At 37.1% G+C, this 25,801-nt stretch overlaps 1 protein-coding gene and 1 long non-coding RNA gene across 2 annotated transcripts; one reads left to right on the plus strand and one right to left on the minus strand.

Moving 5' to 3' along the window:
- Positions 1–516: 516 nt before the first annotated feature.
- Positions 517–3,804, plus strand: LOC133784208 (uncharacterized). Its single transcript, XR_009871200.1, has 3 exons — positions 517–582; positions 2,421–2,510; positions 3,648–3,804. It is a non-coding gene; the product is annotated as an uncharacterized LOC133784208 (long non-coding RNA).
- A 7,124-nt stretch (positions 3,805–10,928) lies between these two features.
- LOC133785488 (uncharacterized) lies at positions 10,929–12,143 on the minus strand. The gene is made up of 3 exons (XM_062224717.1): positions 12,029–12,143; positions 11,395–11,768; positions 10,929–11,306 (listed from the first exon to the last, which is right to left on the minus strand). The coding sequence occupies exons 1-3, from the start codon at positions 12,141–12,143 to the stop codon at positions 10,929–10,931; spliced, it is 867 nt and encodes a 288-aa protein (XP_062080701.1).
- Positions 12,144–25,801: the final 13,658 nt, after the last annotated feature.

The raw sequence follows: 25,801 nt of genomic DNA on the forward strand, positions 1-25,801 counted from the left end.
TTCCATTTTCTGCAATTTGTCTAGTCATTCATCTGTCCACAATGCATTTCATCTTTGCTCCATTTTGTCACTATCCTTATCTACATTTGTTTACTCTTCCAATTTCCAAATATCTCAGGAAAGCCGTAACGTACATGGTGGGGCTGTATCATTGGGACACCCATTAGGATGCAGTGGAGCTCGTATCTTGATCACATTGTTAGGGATAATCTATAAGCTTCCCTTCTCTTGCAATTCATTCCTAGTTTGACATTCTAATATCATTTATATAGTTCTCTGATTTTGTTTACATGTTTTCTTAATGATCTAAAGTCATAGTTCGTGGTCATATCTAAGCTTATGCTTTCTACATATACTCATGTGAAGTGATCTCGTGTTTTCCATTTATTCTTTTAAATTTCTATTGAGAGTTTAGTTGTGGAATAAAAGAGACATTGGTAACTATGCTCTCTCTTATATATTTTACTTGGAATTTCTGAAATAAAAATAATGTTGTTGCAGGTATTGAGACATAAAAAGGGAAGGGGTTGGTGTCATATGCAACGGTGGTGGGGGAGCTTCTTCACTTGTTCTTGAGCTCATGTAAGACCTGTAATTGTTTTTGAGCTTATCTTGATTGAATTCTCCTGATCGGCTAGCCAGCTTATAAATAAAGCTAATTAGCTAACCCAATTGTACTCATCACTTGGTTCATTTTCACATTACCAAAACTTGTTGCTTATTCTTGCATTGTTGAGAGGAAATGATATTATATTATATATATATATATAACTTTGGTTCTAATCTTCTGAGATGCTTTCCTTATTAATATGGTCATATTATTTTTATAAATGGAAATGAATAAGAATATGTATAACTTTGTCGATAAACTATTTTCTCGTGGAGGAATATCATGGGTTTAGCTTAAACTACATATATTGTGCCACATGTTAATACAGTAGCCTTTAGTTGACTGACCTGGCCAGTAAGCAACATATAGTTTTATATATATGATACCATATTTCAATTAATATTTGTTTTCTTCAAACTATTTATGGTGGTTAATAATGAATTTGTGTCTAAAAAAATGATGGTTCTGTTTCTTAAATTGCATGTCATACCATTCAGTATTTCGTTCTTTCTTATTTTTCCAATTTGCTTTTCATAATAGGTCATCTTTATATTTTTTTTTTCTTTCCAATTGACACTTACCAGGCAAGAGCTCACCTTGCTTTAATTTTTCATATATATACCAGTGTTTATTGAGATCAATTTGTTTGAGAATTTTTGCTCTTTTTCTTTATTTAGTTCAATTAGTTGTCTTCTCAGATTTTGTTTGGTTATGAATTCTCATTTTAGCTCACAGATTCAAGAAACACCACACAAGAGACATTATAAGTTCATAGTTCAAAGCTTCAAGCATTGAAGAATATATTTTTCTTCTTATTATTCTCAGTTTTCATATCCACCACAACATCATTTTCTTTGCTCTTTTAACTGTTAACTGAAATATATTCAATAGGACCCTATTAATAATCACCATTCTCTGCTATGATTATTTGTGTGTGTGGTGCACAATGTTTTAGTACTGTTGCTAATTGGTATGAAGCCAAGAAGTTCCCAATCATTTCTTCCCATACTTTTGACTCAACTGGCCATCCCTTCAACATTTCCAGGTTGTTATGGAGGATTGTCCTGTTTTCTGATCTAGTACATGTTTGGTTTTCAGGTTGTACAGTTATTTTAGTTAATGCTATGCTCTCAGACTACAGAATTTGTTTGCTTGATGTTTTTTTATTTTGCTGGTTTATTTTCTTATTATTGTCTTGAATAATGATTGTTCATAATGAAGATCATTTTTCAGTGTTCAGATTTCAAAAAAAAAAAAAATATCAAGTATATGGTTGTTTAGTACTTTTTTCTAATACTAAGAGTCTAAGACCTCTACTTTTTGTCTTCAGTACACTCCTGCAATAGATATTTGGAGCATAGGATGTATTGTCTGCATAATGATTGTCTTTCAGGGTCATTTATTGATTATTAACTTGATTTCTCTTTTTTGAAAGTGAAACAATGTAGGGGAAAAGATGTATTCAAGATGTTATCTTCTCTATTTTATTTTATTTTCCCTAAAGAATTTGTTAACTGTACTGGTTTGTGCACATGCTCCTTTTGATGGTTTATGTATTTGGCATAAGTAAAATAATAATAGTTAGTGGTAGTTTATTTTTGGAAATTGGTGAGAAGATGTGTTTATTAAAAATCGATTAAGTCATGGAGCTTTATTGGGTCAAAACATGATAGGTCTGTTTCCTATTCTATTACTAAGAATGGTAAAGCTGATATTGATTGATAGTAAGATTTTCTTCTGTGCTTTTTTGTCTCATATGCATTTTGATTTGGTTGGTTAATTGGTCATGGTCATTCTTATTCACTTTCAGGGATCAAAGAATCAGAAAGAAAAAAACATATAAAACTCTGCAGCAACAATCTACTACAACAACACCTCTGGCACTCTACAGATTCCCTAGGTATGGAGCTATGCCTTCTCTCATATTCATATCTCACACATAAGTTTATTAGCAGTGGCAATAGGAGTAACTAATTTTTGTTTTTGCCAGAACATCAAGTGTCTTCCTCCTCTCTTCTAATTCTTTGACTTCTTTTAATTCTGCATTAACTCATATGCTCCCTATCATATAATATATATAATGCTATAGTTAGCTATGCAATTTCATATATATAATGGTCATTTTCGTATTTTAAAATAACATAAGTTGTTTCTGGCACAGCTGAGCCTGAGAGTGATGATCATAGAGGAGAAAGATCCTATCTTCATATATTAAGTACTAGTTTAAGCTTTATGAGGTATTGGCATCATCTGAAAAGTTGATTCCTTAAGGAGAAAACATAAAAAAATTAGGGTCGATAGAAGATTCTGATCATGCTACTGGCTTTTAATATTTATCATAATAGGCAACAACTTCCTAAGGAACTCTTAAAATAAATCAACACATGATAACATCAATACAGTGAAAGAAATTTAAAAGATGTGAAAGTAGAGGAACTGTTTTTCTCCAGTTTCTGCTTTGTTTTCTTTTGGAGTTGTATATGCATTAAAGGTTGTATGGCATATGATGAAGTTCGTGATGGTGCTTTTGAACTTCTTAATTAACATTCATCAGAAGCTTATGGTTGCTTTGCTAATGAATATAATGTGACAGTAACAATAGAACTATTGACTTTTAGCTATGTTAATTAGAATTGTATAAATCTTTTGATCTTAGCTTTATTGGTAGATTTGACAATGGTGAAAAGAACTCAACTTTACCAAACTAGCAGATGCTAATCAATTCTGTGCGACTTCAGTTAATTGTTTCTTTTGCTAACCTGTCATAACCTGATGAAACCAAAAAAGAAAAATCTGCTAGTATTTCCTTTATATCTTATGTGGAGACTGGGAAATTATGGTTTTTTACACTCTTAAGTAAAAGGCTCATTTCCGAGTAGTTTCGAAGTAGAATGGTTTTTGTTTGATTTGGTGTAGTTGTGAATCCATTATTTTGTATGTGGTGTCCTTTCTTGGATATAATTTCCATAGCATTTTTCTTGAAGTAATTTGTGATGCTAGATAATAACAATAAAATATTTCTTTGTTTATTTTGCAGATGTGACAAGCGAAGTATAAAAGGATACTTAAGACTCCTTGAAAGTAGTAACTTTGTTAATTTATTTGTGTTGAAAGTAGTAACTTTTAGACTCCTTGAATATTTAAAGAATATTTTGTTGTTGATGACAGTGTTGAATTTTTTAAACTAAATTGTGGATTGTTAATTCAATGTTGAATGTTCTTACTTTTTGTTATTTGAAAATGAAGTTCATTTGATGATGCTAGTATATATTAGAAAACTAATTTAATTATATAAAAAAAAATTAAAATATAATAGAATAAATTAGTGTTATATAAATAAAATATATAATGAGAATTTAAACATATCTAAATATAACAATAATACGAAAATTGAGTTATAATATCTATTACAATAACACTTTTTATGCAAAGAATTATGTTATGCAAACTTCATTATATAACACAAATAATGTGTTATACTAAAGTATTGTATAACACAAAAAATGTGTTATACTAAAGTGTAGTATAACACAAAAAAAGTGTTATGCTAAAGTGTAGTATAACACAAAAAAAGTGTTATATAATCGACTATAAATAACATAATTAAACACTTATCTATATATTAAAATAACACAGAAATTGTGTTATCGTTGACAGTACAATAACACATCTGTATAACACTGATAAAGTGTTATGCAAAGTACCCTGACCTACGATAACATAGTCGGTCTTAAGACATCAGAAAGTGTTATCGTATGTTTTGATAACACATTTTCGGTGTTATTAAAAGCATTTTTTCTTGTAGTAGGGCTATTGCAGCCTCTAGATATCCCAAAGTGGAAGTTGGAGGACATCACAATGGATTTCATGGTAGGATTTCCCAAGACAGTAGTGTTTACCCAAAAAAACGACTCCTGATGACGTGGCAAGATTTTCTTATACGTGGCTGGCACGTGGAAGTTTCACGCGAATTAATCCTGCTCGGCCAACGATCAGGGAATCATTGATTCAAATCAAGTCTCACGATTAAGTGCGACCAGTCTGGTCGCATACTTTCATTTACTTCCTTTGGGATATGCAATTTTGTAATAAGTACATTTATTATATTTCCTTTTATTACCTTGATACGCTAATCTTAATTGTAATTAAGGCCCATCGGCCCATGTAACCCCCTTGAGCCTATAAATAAGAATGAGAGGGCTCAAGAAGGCGACTTTTGAACTTTTGATCTTTGTATTCAGAGAAAGAGCATAATGTGATTATCCACCGAAATTATAATCCTCCCAAGGCTTGTGAAACTCATGAACCCTAGTTCATTGGTAACAATAATGAGATTCAATATCATTAAGAACACTTAGTGGACGTAGATCATTACCATCTAGTTGGGGTCGAACCACTATAAATTGTTTGTGTCATTTGCTTTCCATTTGATTCTCTTCTTGATTTCCTTTTGTTCTTTGTCGTTTATTTGACTCTGTGTCATTGCCCAAATCGAGGGTCAACATTTTGGTGCTTTCATTGAGAGATCAATCAGAAACTTCAATAAGATCAAATGGCAAAGACATCCAAGAGAGCTAAATAGATGTCTGGCGCTGCATCCACTCAACCTCCTCCTCCAAAATGTTGCTGAAAATGAGCCACACTTGGATTTTGAGGAGGAAGAAATAGACTCGGAAACATTGAGGACAATACTGAGTATGTTACAGGACAAGTTGGCCAATCTGAGGGCCAATCAAGAGAACGCGACAGAGACCTTGGCGCTACAACAGAGGGAAATCGAGCATCAGCTTCAGGAATTGAATGAGCGGCAGGAAGACATGGACCGCCGGCAGAGAGATTCCAACCAACTACACCCCACTAAGGCCAACCAGCTGGTTGAGATATGCCAGAAGGAGGGAGAATCTTTAAAGGATTACGTCAAGCATTTCATGTGAGCAGCGATTGGAGCTAAGACAATGGGCGATGAGGGAAAGATGATGGCCCTGATTGCTGGAGTAAGGCGCATTTCTCCCCTCTTGAAAAGCTTAAGAAAGAATGGGGTAAGGAGACCCAGGAGTTTCTTGATCGAGCTGATCGATACATCAAGCTCAAGGATGTGATTTGCAACGAGGGGAAATCACCTGCAAAAGACAACGAACCAAAGGAAGATCCCTCCAAAGCCACCAACGGGTCAGATAAACCCAATGGCAACGGCAAAGGCAATGGGAACGGGAACGGTAAAAATGGTGGGAAAAGGGCAAACCATGAGCCATTAATGTCCAAAAATAAATGCCCGAAAGGCAATAGGTATGATCCAAGATTCACCAATTATACGGCCCTTGTCGAGAGCAGGGCAGAGGTCTATAGGTGACCAACTCGAATGTCCCTTATAAGCGACCAATACCTATAAGGAAGGATATCTCCAAGCGAGATACGATAAATTTTGGTCATTTTTACAACGACTATGGTCATGACACTAATGAGTGTAACCAGTTGAAAGATGAGATTGAGTTCCTTATCAGACAGGGACACTTGACGAGGTACGTACGAGCCACAGGAGGTTCTCAGTGAGAGGCTCAAGGAGGCAACGAGCAGGCGCCTGTACGCTAGCGCTCGCGACCTTTACAGCCAACTCCTATGGCAAGTACGTTTCTCACCATCTGTGGCAGCTCACATCTTGCAGGAGATAGTGGGAAGGAAAGGGAGCGATATGCCCAGACCTTACGCTACGACCAGGACATCGAGATGATGAATGTGGAAGAGCGAGCGCCTAAAAAAGCTCAAACATAGGAAGAATTAATAACTTTCTCTGAAGATGATGCTCACCATGTACGATTCCCACATTTGGATCCATTGGTCGTTGACGTGCAGATAGCCAAGATGATGGTTAAAAGAGTGTTAGTCGACACAGGGAGCTCAGTTAACATCTTGTATAAATCTCCACTGGAGAGGATGAAGTTTTCTGTCAAGGACCTGGAGCCGTGCAACCAAACCATATATGGTTTTTCTGGCGAAGGGCTCGTGCCAACAGGGTCCATTGTCATCCCAGTTACAATAGGAACTACGCCTATGAACAGGACATTACTCACTACTTTTATAGTAGTGGATCGAGGGAAGCCGCCGGAAAAGAGTTGCAGACGACCAATGAAATATAAGCCCAATCAGGTGATTGCGTCACCAAATAGGGTGTTGCCCAAAGTGAGGATAGGGATTTGGATCCTCGCCTTGGGGATTTTGATGAAGAAGTAGGACCCATCGAGGACCTCGAAGAGGTCCAACTCGATGAAGCAGATCCGACCAGGGTTGTGAAGGTCGGTAAAAGCTTAGAGACAACAACAAAACAAAAGCAGGTGGAATTTTTAAAAAGAACCAGGAAGTCTTTGCCTGGTCGCATAATGACATGGATGGAATAGACCCAGCATTCATCAGCCATGTCCTGAACATAGACAAAAGTATTCCACCAGTGCAATAGAAAAGAAGGCTACTTGACAAAGATAGATCGAAAGCTTTAAAGGAAGAAGTAAAGAAGCTAAAGGAGAACAGATTCACCAGGGTAGCGCATTATCCATCGTGGGTCTCTAATCCCGTACTAGTACCCAAGTCGAATGGTAAATGGAGAACATGTGTCGATTTCACAAACCTTAATAAAGCCTGCCTGAAAGATTGTTTCCCACTCCCAAGGATCGACCAGCTGGTGGATGCCACTTCAGAGCACGAGATTCTATCATTTCTGGATGCATACTCTGGGTACAATCAAATCAGTATGCACCCACCTGATACAAGGCTTTACTGTTACAAAGTAATGCCCTTCGGTTTGAAAAAGACTAGTGCGACTTGGCAGCGACTAGTCAACGACATGTTCAAGGAGTTGATCGGTATAAAAATTGAGGTATATGTTGATCACATGATGGTTAAGTCAAAAAAGGCAGAAGAATACGTAAGGGACTTACAAGAGTGTTTCAACGTCTTGAAAATGTATCGGATGAAGTTGAATTCCCTCAAGTGTTCCTTCGGGGTTCGATCCGGGAAATGTTTGGGATTTATAGTAAATTCACGAGAAATTGAAGCTAATCCTGAAAAGATCAAGGCCCTGGTTGATATGAAATCGCCAACAAAAATAAAAGATGTCCGAAGTTTAACCGAGAGAATTACTGCTCTAAGTAGATTTATCTCCAAATCGACAGACATGTGCATCCTATTTTTTAATCTACTTAGAGGCAATAAGAAATTCGAATGGACGGAGGAGTGCGAACAGGCTTTCCAAGCCTTAAATTCTCACATGTCGCAGGCACCGATTCTATCTAAGCCGGTCGAAAAAGAAACTCTGTTCATCTACTTGGTGATCAAAGAATACGCTACTAGTGCTGTCTTGGTAAGAGAGGTGGAAAATGTGCAAAAATTCGTTGATTATGTAGGCAAAACGCTAATAGGAGCAGAACTGCGGTATCCGCCTATTAAAAAATTAGCCTACTACTTGATTTTAGCCTCCAGAAAGCTGCTGCCGTACTTCCAAGCTCACCCAATCACAGTTTTAACCGACCAGCCTCTACGGCATGTTCTGCATAAGCCAGAAGCTGCAGGCCGATTATTGAAATGGGCGGTTGAACATGGGCAATTTGAAATTTCTTACTTACCACGAGAAGCGGTAAAAGTACAAGCTTTGGCTGACTTCGTCGTAGAGCTCATTGGGCTTCCAGACAGCGAGCAGACAGAAGAGCCTGAACCTCAAAGCCAAACTCCCTCATGGAAGTTGTTTACAGACGATTCTTGTAATGAGCACCATGGTGGAGCCAGAGTGATTTTGATGGCGCCTGAAGGACATCGATTCCACTACGCAATCAGATTCAACTTCTCAACGTCCAACAACGAAGCAGAGTATGAAGCACTGCTCACCGAGTTACGATTAGCCAGAGACATGAACATAAAGTTGCTCAAAATATATAGTGACTCCCAGTTGGTGGTTAATCAAATTACTGGTGAATATCAAGCTCGAGGTCTGAGGATGGTCGCTTACTTGAATAAAGCAAAAGATTTGTTGGCACGGTTTGAAAGCTATACTCTCCAGAAAGTACCTCGTGACCACACCTCAAATGTTGATGCCTTGGCCAAACTAGCGAGTGCGAAGGATGCTGACACGCTGAACATAGTGCCCGTTGAACGACTGCCCGCGCCAAGCATCAACACAGAAGAAACCTCTCTGGTAATTCAGACAACAGATTCATGGATGGCACCTTTAACTGAGTACCTAACGCATGGAGTGTTGCCTATGGACATAAACAAAGCAAGGACCCTCCAGAGGCAGGCTGCTCAGTTTATCCTGGTCGACGGAATTCTATACCGAAGGGGGTACTCAATGCCACTCCTAAGGTGTGTCTCAAAGGAAAAGGCAATAGAATTGATGTGAGAGGTCCATGAAGGTTTCCACGGAGATCACGCTGGGGGCAGAGTTTATCAAAGAAGATCCTAAGGCAAGGGTACTTATGGCCAACAATGAATGAAGACTCGATGGAGTTTGTTCGAAAATGCGACAAGTGTCAGGATTCTCCAAGATTCCCCGAGCAGCCCCTAATGAGCTAAAGCAGATGCAAAGTCTGTGGCCATTCGTAGTATGGGGAATAGACCTCATCGGATCTTTACCCACGGGAAAAGGCGGCATCAAATACGCTGTGGTGGCTGTCGATTACTTCACAAAGTGGGCTGAAGCTGAGCCACTTGCAACTATAATGACCAAGAAAGTGCTGGACCTTGTGGTCAAAAACATAATGTGTCACTATGGATTACCAAGAAAAATTATCTCAGACAATGGCACGCAGTTTGATAGTGATATGTTCACGGATTTTTGCAAGCAACATGGAATTATCAAAAGCTTATCCTCAGTTGCTCACCCACAGGCAAACGGGCAAGTCAAGGCAGCCAATAAACCGCTAAAAGACACTCCGAAGAAAAGGCTTGAAGAAGCAAAAGGGGCATGGCCAGAGCATCCCATCAAATAGCAACATGCCATACTCCATTCTCCTTGGCCTATATGGATATGAAGCTATGTTGCCTGTTGAATTAGATCCACCATCACATCAGAGGATTGCATACGATCAAGGCTCTAATAGTCAGTTATTAATGGAATCGTTGGATTAGGTCCATGAAAGGCGCGAGCAAGGCCAACTCCAAGTAGTGGCTTACTGGCAAAAGGTCACCTGGTATTTCAACTCTAAAGTACGTGAAAGAAAATTTAATGTGGGAGATCTGGTACTTAGAAGAGTTTTCCTTAACACCCACGATCAAGCTACTGGAGTACTCGGATCCAACTAGGAAGGACCATACCAAATTGAAGAAGTCCTCCATCCACGAACTTATAAACTCTCTCGCTTAAATGGAGTTCTCATTCCTCACTATTGGAATGGAGAACACCTTCGTAAGTACTATCAGTGACCAATTCATCTTAAAGAATTGGCATATATTAATTTTACTTTTTATAAGTTTACGAACAAGGGTCAGTCATTCTTGTGACTGATCACTTTTAAGTGTAAGATCATATTTTTTATCACTCGTACAGACACGATTGTCCATTTATTACGAGAAATAAAAGGGACTGTGCGCAGCCAGTCAATCTTGCCAACTATTGTGTTTATTACAAGTATTTTCTCATTATGTGTGTTGTTTTGCTATATTATCTTTTTTAAATCTCTATTATGAGTAGAAATATTCGAACAGGTCTTGGTCAAGGAAAGTGACCGAGGACCTAAAGCTCCTCAATCACTTGGGGGGGGGGGGGCATATAAGGTATCTAGTAAGCAAAGCATATCAATAGGTATGTAAGAACACAAGCAAAATAAGTGAAAGCATACTACGGTACTTAGAGTATTTTTCAAAATTTTGTTATTTTGTTAAATCAAACCAAAGTGCTATGCTAATTTCGGTCATGTGAACAAATGTTAAAATAAAATGCAAATATTATAATATCAAAAGCGAAATCCTTTACACCGCGAGCACTCACTGCTCGGATGTAATTGTCAATTAAAAGAGAAGCAGTCTGTGCAGCAATAAAAGTATAAATTGTATTGACACTAAAAATCGTAGTTCGTGTGTCTTAAACTACAACTTAAAGATAAAAGAAAAGCAGACACAATCATGCAGCAGTCGAAGGATTCTACCGAGGCTCTTGAGGCTGTTGGTCGACTGTGGCTCTAGCATTGTCGTTGACATCTTCAATGCTTATTGCCATGGATATTTCAGGGGACCCTTGAGCATTCTCTTCCTCTTCCAGGCGAGCAGCATACCTCGCCAGTTCTGCCTCCCTTATTGTATCAGGTAAATAAGTAAAGTCAGCCTTGGGATTTGTTTTCTAGAACATGTAGAAGCACTGGAACGCTGCTCCTTCATATTTCTCCAGGTTGCGCTTGTTGGCCTCCTCAAGGTTAGCAACCTCCTTGCAGCTAATCTCCAACTCCGTCTGAAGCTTGTGGGCTTCTCGGTAGTTTATCAGCGAGGCTTCCTTATACTTATCTTTGGAGGTAATAATTTTTTCAATAGAGTCCTCTTTCTTCTTCAAATCCTCTTCAAGCTTGGCAATCTTAGCCTCAGCTGCTTGCAGCTCTTCAGCATGCTTGGCCTCGACTGCCTTGTGCTTTTTGGCAAGCCTCTCCTCAGCTGCCTTGATCTCTTCAGCTTGTTTGCCGGCCATCTCCTTTGAGTAGCGCCAACCGGTGCCACGGTCAGAATCCTGTGCAATTAGAAAATAAAAGTAATGAGTTTGTTAGTATCTATCAGAGGGATGAACAAATCAGAAAATAGTAGAGGCAACAACTTACAGTGAGTAATTTGGCTAGGCCACGGTTGAGGAGCTGGTCGAGCGGCATGGTGAGAGCATTGTCGATGGTCTCCAAACATCGCCTGTGTATGGACAGTTTCTTCAGCCTTTCGCTGGCCGAAGTGCAGGCGGAGCTCAAGATTTCCTCGACCACAGTTTTTTCTGGTTGAGCAGTAGCACTTGGGTTGGCGGCTGCTGGAGGATTCTGCTTGCTGATTTCAGGGGGAGTCTGGTCGGTAGGCCCTAGAGGGGGAGTAGTCTCTTTTGTAGGAGTTGGTGCAGGAGGGTCTTCCGTTCGAGCCCGCTTTACAGATGGGTCATTGCAGCCTTCTCCATCCTTACGCCTGTTTGACTTTTTCCTGCTCGCAGGCATGTCTGCAAGGAAGAAAACATACGAAGAATCATACAGTATAATTGTAAATGTTGGCTGAATCAAAGAAAGGAAAGCAAAGGAATTGTATGTAAAATACCCAAGCTACACCTACTGGTCGCTACAATATTTACTATACCACTGCTACACTCACTCTCTGGCATGAAGAAGTCTTAATTTAAATTAGGTGTGTATTTAAAATTCTCGTCCCCGTCAAATAAATGATAGGGAATGAGCAATCTATCTAAAAGTGAGAAATCTGTACCATTCTCATCTGAAGTCTCAACAATAGGCTCGGGGTGTTCAGAAACCTTCTTTTTTCCCTTTCCTGAAGGAGCAGGGGTAGTAGCTGCTCGCGAGGTGCTGGAGGGTTCCCTCATAGTTACTCCCATTGGCCTTCTCGGAGGTTGTGACACGTCTTGCTGCTGGTCGAAAGCTTCTCCACCAGTAGCACTCCCCGCGGTTGATTCCCTCACGTCCTAGTGAGGGGCCAAAAGGTTAACCAGCCTTAGATTGGCCTTTGTGACCTGCTCTTTGACACTCTTCTCTATATCAGACATCCTGGCCAAAGATGTTGCTCGTATCTCCATCTTTGGAGTAAGAGCTGGTCGGTGCCATGGACTTGAAAGTTATCAAAGTTTTAAGGGATATGCGAAAAAGCTAAAGGAAAAGGAAATTGAACCACCAAGGAATCAATGATTTACCTCCTTCTGTGAAGGCCAGGTTGTTGGCGACTAGGTCAGTTGTTAAAAAGTACTCCTGGAAGTACTTTCCTACGTTAGACTTGTAGGTAGTCTAACTCAGGAAGGTGCGAGCAGATTCCTAGTGGTAAAAATGGAAGAACCTCATGTTTTTGTGATTGGGGTTGGACTTAAGATCAAATAGATAGTTGATCTCGTGTGGCGTCGGAACAGACCACTTTTTATAGCAATACAGGATATAGAGAGCAGAAAGCACTCTATACCCGTTTGGTGTTATTTGGAAGGGAGCAACCTCGAAATAGTTGGCCATCCCTTGAAAAAATGGATGAAGAGGCAAGGTTGCCCCTACCTCAATGTAGTACCTCGACCAAGCGTTGTAGGCACCCCTAAGCAGGTTTGCCCGTTGGTCAATGGAAGGTTTATTTAGGGTTATCCCAGAAAGTTCATACTTTTTGATATAATTCCCTACCATCCTAACTGTAATTTTTCTAGGAGGAGCAACATACCATTCTACTTCTGGTCGAAGGACGTCCCGAGGCTGGGCTTTAGCTTGGAGTTCTAGCGGGGATGTGCTTTCGAGAGAAGGGCTAGTCGGAGGGTTTTCATCCCAAGGGGTAGGTTGATTGGCAGGAGGAGTAGCTGTTTTCTTTCTTTTTTTGGGCAATGGATTTTACTCGACCCATGATTGTTGGGCTGGTTGAAGGTCTATTAGAGAAGTTATCAGAAAATGGAATTTATGGGATAAACCATGACGGTTGTTCGTGATCTTCTGCAGCTGGGCGAGCAGGTCGTCGTCGATTGGCCTCTTACCTCCCCACGGATCGTGCATGAAAAATTTGCGAGTAGAGAAGGGGAGATGACAATCTACGGCCAAAATACCAAGAAGTGTGAAAGTTGGAATAACGTTGCTCCTATATAAAAAGTAAAGCTTTTATACAACCAGCAACATTCTAACAAGAACACTAAATTCTATGCGAACAGTTCGAAAAACGGATTAAAAAACAGAAGTGAAAAGTTTTTTAGGAAAAACTTTTCCACTCTGAAAGGGCCGAAAAATCCTAGTATTTTTAAAAGCTTAAAAATAAAATTAATTTTTACTTTGATTTTACGCCCTAAATTAATAATCCTAACTACCAAACTTATTCCTAACCCCTGCATAGTGTTATTTTCCTTTCATATTATGCTCAGATCTACGTGCCCTTTTTACCCTGAAACAATTTTTTCAAGAACAACAGATATGAAACAGATATTGCATGGCATCTCAATGACTGAAAAGTTTTCGAAACTTACTTGGATGAATGTTGAAGTAAATTTTTGAAACTCTAAGTCAATTGCCTAGGCAGAAGCTCCGAAAATTGTGAAGGTTGTCTGAATTTTGGGCTTTCCATGTCTTGTTCTTTAGAGTTCTTGAGGAGAGAGTAAAAGGTAAAGGGTAATTTCAAAGGGGTACTTCTATTGAGCAAGGGGCAGTTACCTAGGCAATCATAAGGGGTAACATCCCAAGGCATGGGTAAGTGTAATACTGTCGAACCACTTTTGGGAAACTGCAATGATGTAATTGGTTGCCTTTTTCGAGAAGGCATGGACGGCTCTGACAAATTTGATGGGGCATACGAAAGGTCGGTCACCTAAGTTTACTTTATGCTGGTCAGAGTAAAATAAACTTGGGGGCAAATTTTTACCCAAAAAAATGGCTCCTGATGATGTGGCAAGATTTTCTTATACGTGGCTGGCACATGGCGGTTTCACATGAATTGATCCTACTCGGCCAACGATCAGGGAATCATTGATTAAAATCAAGTCTCACGATTAAGTGCGACCAGTCTGGTCGCATACTTTCATTTACTTCCTTTGGGATATGCAATCTTGTAATAAGTACATTTATTATATTTACTTTTATTACCTTGATACGCTGATCTTAATTGTAATTAAGGCCCATCGGCCCATGTAACCCTCTTGAGCCTATAAATCAGAATGAGAGGGCTCAAGGAGGGGACTTTTGATCTTTGTATTCAGAGAAAGAGCATAGTTTGATTATCCACCAAAATTGTAATCCTCCCAAGGCTTGTGAAACTCGTGAACCCAAGTTCATTGATCACAATATTGGGATTCAATATCAATAAGAACACTAAGTGGACATAGGTCATTACCATCTAGTTGGGGCCGAACCACTATAAATCGCTTGTGTCATTTGCTTTCAATTTGATTCTCTTCTTGATTTCCTTTTGTTCTTTGTCGTTTATTTGACTTTGTGTCGTTGGCCAAATCGAGGGTCAACAAGTACGCCAGCATGATTTAATTTGGGTCATCCTGGATAGGTATACAAAATAAGCACACTTTCTACCAATGAGGACAAATTACACAGTTGATCAATATGGAGATCTCTTTGTGAGAGAGATGGTTCACCTTCATGGGACTCCGAGGTGTATTATGTCAAATAGGGACCCTATCTTGACTTCCAAGTTTTGGGGAAGTTTATAGAGGGTGATGGGTACATAGGTGAAGTTCAGTAAAACTTATCATCCATAGACCGATGGTCAGTCTTAGAGGATAATCTAGATATTGGAGGACATGTTGAGAGCATGTGTATTGGAATTTGAAGGGCACTAGAGTAAATATTTACCTCTGATAGAGTTTTCCAATAACAACAGCTACCAGTCGACTATTGGAGTGGCACCTTATGAGATGTTCTATGGTACGAAGTGCAGATCGGACATTCACTGGGATGAGATGGGTGATAAGAGGACCACCAAGGCTATTGAGAAGATTAGAGCTCGGATGCTCACATCTCAGAGCAGACAGAAGAGTTATTCAGACCCAAAGCAGAGGACAGTGTAGTTCCAAGTTGGAGACTATGTCTTCGTTAGGGTTTCACCCTGAGTGGGGTGAAGAGATTTGGGAAGAATGGCAAGTTCAGCCCTAGGTTTGTGGGAACATTTGAGATCCTAGAGAGGATCGGTTAGGTTGCCTATAGGTTGGCCTTACCCCTTGCACTATCTAGGGTGCATAATGTATTCCATATTTCCATTCTGAGGAAGTATGTATTAGATGGGACTCATGTATTGAGTTATGAGGATTTAGAACTGGAGGCAGACTTGTCATATGAGGAGCAGCCAGTTCAGAATTTAGACAAGAAGGACAAGGTCCTAAGGAACAAGACTATACCTTTAGTCAAGGTATTATGGAAGAACAGCAACGTCGAGGAAGCGACCTGGGAGCTGGAGGCAGAAAGGTAGACTCAATATCCCGAGCTGTTCAGGTTAAATTTCGAGGATGAAATTTTTGTAAGGAGGGGATAGTTGTAATGTCCCAACTTGTAGAGTCCAAGAACTTTACATAGCTAGTTAGATAGTAGCAGTAGCTAGTAATAGTTGTAGTATGTTCATTACTTAGCGAGGCAGGATGGAATCGGTGGATTGAGCGTTCCATTCGAGGATGAAGTCGCTTCCTAGTCTTTTAAAAATTATGCTTTATATGTATTTTCCGCACAAAATTTTGTAACCCATTTATTTAAAGTTACGTTAAGTTTTTATTTTAAAAACAATGGGATCCCATATCCTATTTTAAATTTTATGTAGTTTAACATTTGTTTTACAAGTTTTAATGAAGTTATGATTATTTCACTTGTGAGTTTTCTTTAAGATTAGTATAGTAGTCATTAATGGTCCAAGGTCTAGAATAGTTGGGTCGTTACACAACTTACATAATAATGGTTAGGGCCTTGATTAGGGGGCCATGATGGCAATTTATGGAATTATATGCTTATATGATATATTTGTGTATAATTATGTGATTACGTAAGTTATATGATAATAAAATTGGATATGCATGTTTAGGAGTATTAGATATGCATGTGGGCCCATTTCATACTAGAAGGGCAATTTTTGTAATTTGGCCTGTTATGGGCATAATTGTATATATGTGATATATGTTAGAGACCACATTATTATGTGGGTTTATTTGGGTTACTTGGCATGAGACAATCCTAGGGAGCAAGTTAGCAGGAAAGTCACAACGGGACCCAATACCCGACTCACAGCGAGTCAAGGGGTATTGTGGAAAACTGATACATTCTACAGTTATCGGGTAATGGGAATGACTAATTGATGATATATATGGAGTTAGTAAGATTAGAAGGGAATACCGAGGATTTTGACAATTTTTCCCTTGGTGACGTTTTTTGTACCGTGGGCCTCAGGATTTTCTTAAGATTACTTAAGCCTTGATAAACATTAGGAAGTGATAAATGAGGACTGACAACTGAACCAACACCTGCTAGTGGCATGGGAGTACCATGAGCAATCATGAGAGGAATAGATGATGTAAGACACAAAGAAACAAAAGATTTCGAATGTGGAGAGTGTTGGGGTTTTATGCCCTAATTAAAACCTAATTTCTTTGTAATCTCATTTCATTATCAATAATATAATAGAAATCATTTTCGACTTGGTCAATCACTTTGCGCACATCTTTTATTTTCATGATTATTTGTTTAATATAAACTTCTGTTAAATCCTAAGCATATAACTAATCATATTTATAGTGACGTAATTACAATGGAATACAAATATGATTATATGTTAAAAAATAAGTTAGTCCTAAGATTAGTCAGTGCACAAGATTTACACTGATTTGCGAATCTACGATATGATCTACTTACACATTGTAGTGTTATGTTCTTTCCAGAACATTAGCAAAGTAGACAAGATCAAATGTATTTGTTACATCGGACTGGAGCGATATTGACTTTAGATAGATAAGTAAATGTACCGTTATTATCTAATATAGTCATTTTATAAAGTTGACCATAGGTAAATTCAATCTCAATTCTGAGTGGTTAGTATTCTAGCTGATTGTATTATTCAAGTCCTTTGATTTGTTCGTTACCAGCTTACCCTACAGACTAGCCCATACTTACATCTTAGAGACTTGGTAGTATTATTGAGTGGGAGTGTTAATCATAAATTTGAACATCTATAGCTTCTAGCTAGAAGTAAAATGATGATCAGCTTATAGCTTGGTTCAACGAGTTAAATGATTAAGTACTCATTTCTGTGATTAAAGTTCACGGAAATATCATTTACAAAGAACTTAGTGGTATTTAAGGATAAAATACAATGAGGGGTAAAACAGTAATTCTCACTCGACTAAGTTGTAGATCATTTATAGAGGATTGAATGACAAACTATGGTTGTAACAATGATAACATATTTATATTAAGTGTAAAGTGTTCTACGAGTTCAAGAGTTGTAACGCCCTGGATGGCAAGGGCCGTCACACTGTGTACTTTAAATAGTGCTCAATAGGCCGTAAACGTGCGTCTAAGTGTTATTAATGGCCAGGGTTAAAATTTCGCTCAAAAGGAATGGATATATTTTATTTAAAACATTTAACTGTACATGGGATCCCATAAAAGTGTTTACAAAGTTGTTTACAATCCAAAATGGTCATTACAATTCAAAAATTACAATCTCACCGACCTAAGCGGCAAAAATAGGGTTGAACCCTAGTTCCCCTGATAAACACCTTGGTTGTGGTGGTCAAGCGGCCGCATATGTACACTTTGCAACCTAAGTTCTCCACTCAAGGCTGGGTAAGCTTTTCTTTCCCTTTGACTATCAAGTCACCTGAGCCTTTTTGCCCTGGCTCTGAGTAACTAGCCATAGACTATCCAAGCGCTTTAGTTTTCTTTGACCAATAGGTCGAACGAGCATATAATGCTCTTGTTGATTAGATCTAATCATATTGACCAACTTTCAATGTGCTATTGCCGCTCTTGAATCATAATTCAATTCCATACGACCAGCGTCAGTAATATTACAAATCCTGACTGATAAGTCAGAGCTTCATGACCAACACTTAACACCCTTGTCGTTTCTGACTAATAAGTCAGTGCGTTGCTCAGATAAACAATGCATTCACGCATTCATAATACAAAAAATATCCAAACATAGAGCAATCAAAATGCTTCAACAATAATCAAGTATGTCACATAATGGGTGCAGTTTTCTTACCTCAAGTTCGAGCGTAAAATAAGTTAAGAACGACCCTTGAGAATGATCCTGACCAAGCCCTAGCCCCCGGGACCTCGAATCCTACTAAAACGGGTAGTAGATTCGATCCTGAACCTTAAGGTTTGAAAACCCGCGCTTAAAACCAAATAAAACTAAGCCTGGCCAACAAGAGACAGACGGGCCGCGTCCTACCCCTAAGGGCCGCGGCGCGCCTCTCAAATAGATAGGCCCCGTGTCTGGTGCCAGGGGCGGGTTTCGACTTGTCCTTGGGGGTCGCGGTGCGCCTAGCAGGCAGAGCCTAGACAAGGCTCTAGGGTTCACTCAAGTTGCGACATCCAAGAACTTGATCATGACTTGACCTCGCGAGCGCAGCTTCCTTGCATTTTCCTTAATTCAAACTCAGCCAAAAACACAACCCAATAATCCCAATACCAAAACCAAACCCCAACATGTCATAACATCCCATCTACCAATAAAACCTAAGCTTCATCACACCTAAAACACCATCAAATACTCAACTCAATAATCAAACTTTCAATCTTAAAAATAACCTTAAAAACAAAGTAAAAATGAAAGGTTAAGCTAGAATCTTTACCTCATATATGAATTGAATCCCTTGAATTGTTATAACACACTTCTAAACCCTCAAGCCTCAAAAACTTCAATCTTTAATCCCCTAACTTGCCTCAAAATCCAACCGCATGAGAGAGAGGAAATGATCGAGAGAGAGAAGAGAGAAACTTTGTTTTTCCTTGGTTCAATCTACAGCCTTCCCATAGCTTATGTCTATCTAATGGCCTAAAATGACCAAAATGCCCCTAGGGCCATCTAACACCCTCAAAGCCACCCAAGGGCAATTTTGTCATTTCTACCTACCCCGTTAAACATAATTAATGTCCTCCAATTCCCATTACTCCCAATATCCTCAAATAATAATTAAATCATATCCCATTACCCGCTCAATCCCGATAATATGATAAGCACCAAATTACCTCTAGGCTCACCCCGAGCCCGTTAATTAACCCCGTTATGACCAAACCTCTAACTTGCTTCCTAGGATCGTCTCATGCCTAATAGCTCAAACATAATCACATAACAATGTGATCTCACTCATATATCACATACATGCACATAAATAAACAAATATAGCCATATAATAATACATTGCACATAATCATGCATATAATTACATAATAACACATTGAATCAATTATGGCCTTCCTGACCCCTAGAGCTTGAATTCATGGGTCCATGGTCCCCACAATGCCTTTGATTAAATCATCTAGATAGTCTCGATTAGTTGATTTAATCATTAATTAGGATTTTCAATATTGTTTTGTGTCAATTTTGGACAATTTTACTAAATGTGACATTTAGAGAAGAAAAGAGAAATTTTGGTAAATTTATTAATTATGACAAATTGGTGTCAAATTATAATTAGTTAATTTGAATAAATGATTTAATTAATTACTGTTTAAATATAATTATAATTATATATATGTATATAAAGTTTTAATAAAAACTTTATAAGATTTCGTTAAACAAAATCAGTTTATATATATACATTATATTACATTTATTTAATACTATTTGAATTTAAAGATTTTTATGCTTTGAATTTAAAAATGGAAAAATCCCAAAGCTTGACAAAATATCTAGTATTCAGCCATGTATGGAGTTTTAAGCTATTATTTTAATTATTGAATTATATTGAAGTAACCCTAAAGTGTTGCTATAAATAGGTACTTAAGTCTAGTATTTTGTGATCTAAAAAAAAAGTGAAAAAGCAAAAACGTAGACTCAAGAGACATATTGTAGTCGCTCATATTCAACCTTCTTCTTTGTAATTTTCCTATCTCATGTGTTGAGAATTGCCCACTCTAGTCTAGGTGATCAAAGGAAATTTTGGAAGACTATGTAGTTTGATGATCCAGTTCACTCTCTTGTCATTACTCTGCGACAGAAAGGAACAAGGGTTAGAGAGTGAAGGAAGGAGTCTCAATATTCACTGCGTAACAGTAAGATTCTTAAACTCTGTTATTTGATTTACTTAATGAAGCTTTTTATAAACATGTTTCTAGGTTGATTTATATGTTAATTTGTTTAATATATGAAACATACAGGAAAATATTTATGATCCTGTAAAATGTATTCCCAACAGAGACATATGGTGCGAAGCTCCAGAATCTAAAATCCATGTAGAGGAGGCATACTTGAAGTGCTAGTAGGGGGCTGACCTATCGAAGAAAAGGCATACATGGTAAGAAACTTTTGAAACTATTCTGAGAGGGCACCAAATGCAGAGTTGGAGGATGAGGACCCAAACCATATGAGTTAGATGGAGGTACAGTAGCAGCAACATTAAATTGTGGTGGATAGTATGGTCTAGATTGTGATTGTTTGCCAAAATGTTGTTGATTACCATAATGAGGCGATTGATTACTGAGTTGATGTTGGTTACCATGATGAGGAGGTCTGAACTAGTGTCTTTGTTGCTCAGGTGCACGGTTTACTAGCTTAGGACACTGAGTCTTCCAGTGACTTTTTTATTTGCAAAAGTTGTATTCATCAACCTCAAACTTTGTGTGAGGTTTGTTCTCATGGTGAGTAAAATATCTAGGAGGAACTGCAAAAATAGAAGGACTAGGTGCTGGGAGATTGCTTTTTCCTAGTTAAGACTTAAGACGAATTTCATTGTGATGGGAATTGCTAAAGGACTTCTCTAACTCAATCATGATTCAAAACTTCAAATTGTCCATAGGGATCTCAATGCTGACAACATTTTACTAAATAAGGATTTGACTTCTAAGATTTCAGCCTTTGGTATAGCAAGGATTTTGAAGGTGATGAAAAAGAAACAAAAATTATGAGAGTAGTTGAATATAGTTAGTTTCTCTTGCATTCCTACTGAAGCTCTCATCATAATTATATAATGACTTATGTTACAACTGTCTAGTGCAATGGCAATATGTCTCCAGAGTACGTAGTTGGAATATTTTATGTGAAATCTGATGTCTTTAGTTTTGGTGTACTATTGCTCGATATAATAAGCGACGTAAATACTAGAAGATTTAGTCATCTGGATCACGATCATAATCTTCTAGGACATGTAAGTAGCTCGAAAAATATGGAACTATTCTTAATTATTAACTAAATGACTAAGGAAATATTATGTTACTGCAATTGATACATGCATGGTTGTTGTGGAATGAGGGAAAAAAACCTCGGAACTAATGGTTCCACACTTGGTAGAATAATGCATTGAATCCCAAATCGTTAGATGTGCCTATGTGGGCTTATTGTGCGTTCAGAAATGGTGTAATATCCGCTTCTACTAGTAAGGGTATTATGGTAAATTGTATGACATTACGTGTTTAATTATATGAATTATGATATGCATAAATTATGATGTATGTTTATTTATGCATTTTGACAACAATTCACACACACTAGTTTCTTCAACTATTAGGGGCGAAAGTGTAATAGATATGGTGTGTTGGGGGTCAAAGTAGAATTATGGATTTTATGATAATAAGCGTAATTATGAAAAATTAAATCTATTAGTTTTGGTTGGAAATTACAATAAGGTCTTGAATGATAATTAAGAATTAACTTGAGGATGGGGGCAGAAAGGTCATTTAGTTTTACAAGAATTAAGTGAAATTAAATAAATCAAATAATTGGTGAAATAGGTTTAGAAATCGTATTTTGTCAGACTCTGGTTTTGGGCAATAGACTAAAAAGGAAACAGATGAAGAACAATCTCACGTTCTTGATCCGAGGTTTGTGAAGGCTTGAGGTTGAAGGAGATCAACAATCTAGTGTATTAAAGGGGCTAGGAAGTTCATAGGCAGCATAGATTGGAGTCTTGTGGCTGGATTTTATTTGTAAGTATTCACACCTATATTGTTTAAAGTATTGTCAAATCTAAGTTTTGAAAGATTTAATACTGCGATTATGTTTTTAGGATGCTGAATGTTTAACATAGGTTTAGGGATGTTGATATCTAGATTCATTGGGTTAGAAACATGTTAAGATGCCTATTTTGGGGGTTTGGGTTCGAGATTTTACAATTCGGTTCGATTTTCAGGTTTAGAAATCGCACTGCGTTCTCTGAAAGTAGAGGCCTAGCGCAACTGCGCCCAGCCCTGGCGCGACCCCGCTACTCAATTGGTTTGGCCTGGCTCTCTGTGAGCGTGATCGCGTCCATGCACTGGCGTGACCACACCATTTGCCTAGAAACATGATTTTTTAGGACTTTTTATGTACTTTTGGATATAAGTTAATAATTGTTGGGACTATATATAGAGGGGTTTTAAAGGATTTCTTAAGTAATATGGTGATGAATTAGTTTTAAAAAAAAAATTATTGGGTTTAATTATGGTTTTTGCTTGGTTGAGGGTTTTAAAGCCTTTATGTTATATGTTATGTTTAGGCTCGCCAATGATACTTGAAGAGACATGTTAGAGTGTGTGTGTGGATCACTGCTGCATTTGAGGTAAGAAGAGTGGACACCTACATACATGGTGTATGCTTGATGTACTCTATGGTCTAAATTATTTACATGATATACTTATGTTATTCATGATATTGTTAGTGAATGTTATGATTAATGAACTTATGTGAATTATGGTAATGTTTTTGTGTATGTGTATGTTCTGACTGTTTGGCATGCTTACATTAAAAATGCATGTCTACGTTATGAAAATGCATGTTTATGATATGTTAAAAATGCATGCTTACGTTATACGATACTTTTCCAACTCCACTTGGATTACGTTTTCTTTTCACGAGTTATGATTTATGTTACATTATTGTTATTGTTATTTTTATTGTTATTGTTATTGATTTTAGTTCCTAGTTAAGGTTATGGGGTTGTGTCCTACACAACTCTTCTTGCTGGGCTTTGGCTCACGGGTACTCTGTACTGCAGGTAAAAGCAAAGAGGTGGTTACAACGCAATAAATTGGAGAGCTTTGGCGGATGGCATACATGTCAAGAATTTGGTGATCATAAGGGATCGGGCCTACTTTGGGAAACTTATTAAGTATTTATTTTAGAATGATATTTTTAGTTTTATGGATTTCATTTTAAGTTGTTTATATTACTTTATTTATAAAATCTACGAAACTCCAGAGTTTCATTCTTTTAATGTTTAAGTGATATTTATGAACGATTTTATAAATAAAACAGTATTTTTATTTTCAACTTTAGTTATAGTAATTGTCAACTTAACGCTGCAAGAAATTGGGATGCTACAAATTCTCAAAGGATAGACCAACAATGAGCACTGTAGTTGTAATGCTAGCGAACGAGGGAGTGAAGTTACCTAAGCCAAAGCAACCTGAATTTTTTATTGAAAGAAGTTCTAATCAGGACTCAATGTCCGGAAATAATGAAGAATCTTATTCACTGAATGGGGTGACAATCACGTTTGATGGTAGATAGAAACCTAATGGTTTTGATCCATGGATTAAGTGTGTTTTAGTTCATAATAACGTCAATAAAAAAGTTGTATTTACAGTAATGATGCTCGTGTAATTTAATCTCAATGGATTGGCCAATAGTTGTGGCTTTCATTGTCAAAAACTGCCAGTTTTATATGTAAAACGTATTAAATGTTATGGTCTCCCATAAATATTATCAATTTCTGCTGTCCATATCAAAATTATACTGGTTTTCATTTTATCTTATTTTTCCTTTAAGAAAGGAAGAAAAGATATTTTACAAAGGCAAAACAAGCAGTAATGTCAATGTGAGGGATGAAGCCCCACCTCAAATTTTTATTCATTAAAAATTTTAATTAAATATCATAATATAAATAAAAAAAATAACATCAAAGCCCACACTAAAACTAAAAATTTATTGAAAACTTCATTTCTTGCCGAAGTATGGCTCCATCACTGCAGGCAATTGATATTTTAGTTACAATTGATGCTAAGTAGTAACAAAACTGGTGTCTACTGTTGTACCAGCTGCATTCATTGATAGTCTTATATTAATGTTGATTGATTGACTTTGAAAATATCCCCTACGTTTGCGAAACATGGATTAATCTTGCATTTGATAGGAGCAATTATGCCTGTGAAATAAACAGAAAGAAAAAGAGGAATTATGCTTTAAGCATTGTTATTATGTTGACCAACTTTGTATTAAGACAAAATAATGTATAAATGCAGGAAAAACAGGGGAACTTAAAAAAGTTAGTTATATCAAATTAATGTACATTGAGATTTTAAAAAAAAATTAATGTACTCTCAATCACATTCTAGTCTTTTTTTTTTTTTTTTTGAATAGATGCACATTGTTGTTTTTGAATAAATATGAATTTTGCATCCGAACTATTACTTAAATATTCCTCTTGAACTATTCACGTTACTGAAATGTTGTACCTGTATTAGTTAGCTAACAAAATGTTAGTTTGACACTTTGATCACTAATGTGGCATTGCCACGTGTATAATTTTAATTAAAATTAAAAAAAAATTCTTATAAAAAATCAATAAATTAATTTAATTTATCAATAATTTTTTTTTATTTTGAGAAAATTAAAGTCAATTTGAATAAGCCAAAAACTAAACGGTTTAATTAAACCAAACTTCTAAAATAAAATCACAAGAATAAATTCTCTCTTCACAATTAATACATCAAAGATCACGATGAACATATCCAAGAATATATGATAAATAGAAATCTATAAAGATGAAAATGATGAAGAAACCAAATCATACATAGCAAAAACAAAGGATTCAATCTTAGAAACTTCTAACAAACAAAAGAACAAACAAAAACCCAATGATTTTTTAGACCCAAATGAGACCCAAAAACCCTAGGTCGCTACAACCTCTCCGTGCATGCCTAAATGATACAAAATAAAAGTTGGAAACATAATTGATGGATGCTTAAGGCTTTCTCTAGAAGGAAAGAGAATTGAAATTGAACAAGCCTTGAAATTCACAGAAACAAGCACTTTCTTTATGAATTTCTTAGAGATAATTTATGATCTTGAAAGCTATAGAGAGATTTGAAAGAGTGATCAAGTCTATCAAAACTCTAAGAGAGCCCTTTTATAGTGTAGGCATTGTGATGCGTATCGTATGTCGTACCAAATTGAAGTATTTATTATCTATTAATTCTACGAGTTACTTCAATATAGCGGTAAATAGAGGTCGAACTTACGAAGACTACGATCCAAACTATTATTCAAAATAAGAAAAAAAAAATGAAATACTGTATTTGGTTTTAGAAACTAATAGCATAAAATAAAATAAAGATTAAAGAACTAAGAATAATGCGATTTTAAAGAAGTAGTTAAGAATTACTT

The sequence above is a fragment of the Humulus lupulus genome, chromosome 6, assembly GCF_963169125.1.
Source record: "Humulus lupulus chromosome 6, drHumLupu1.1, whole genome shotgun sequence".
NCBI classification, from domain to species: Eukaryota; Viridiplantae; Streptophyta; class Magnoliopsida; order Rosales; family Cannabaceae; genus Humulus; species Humulus lupulus.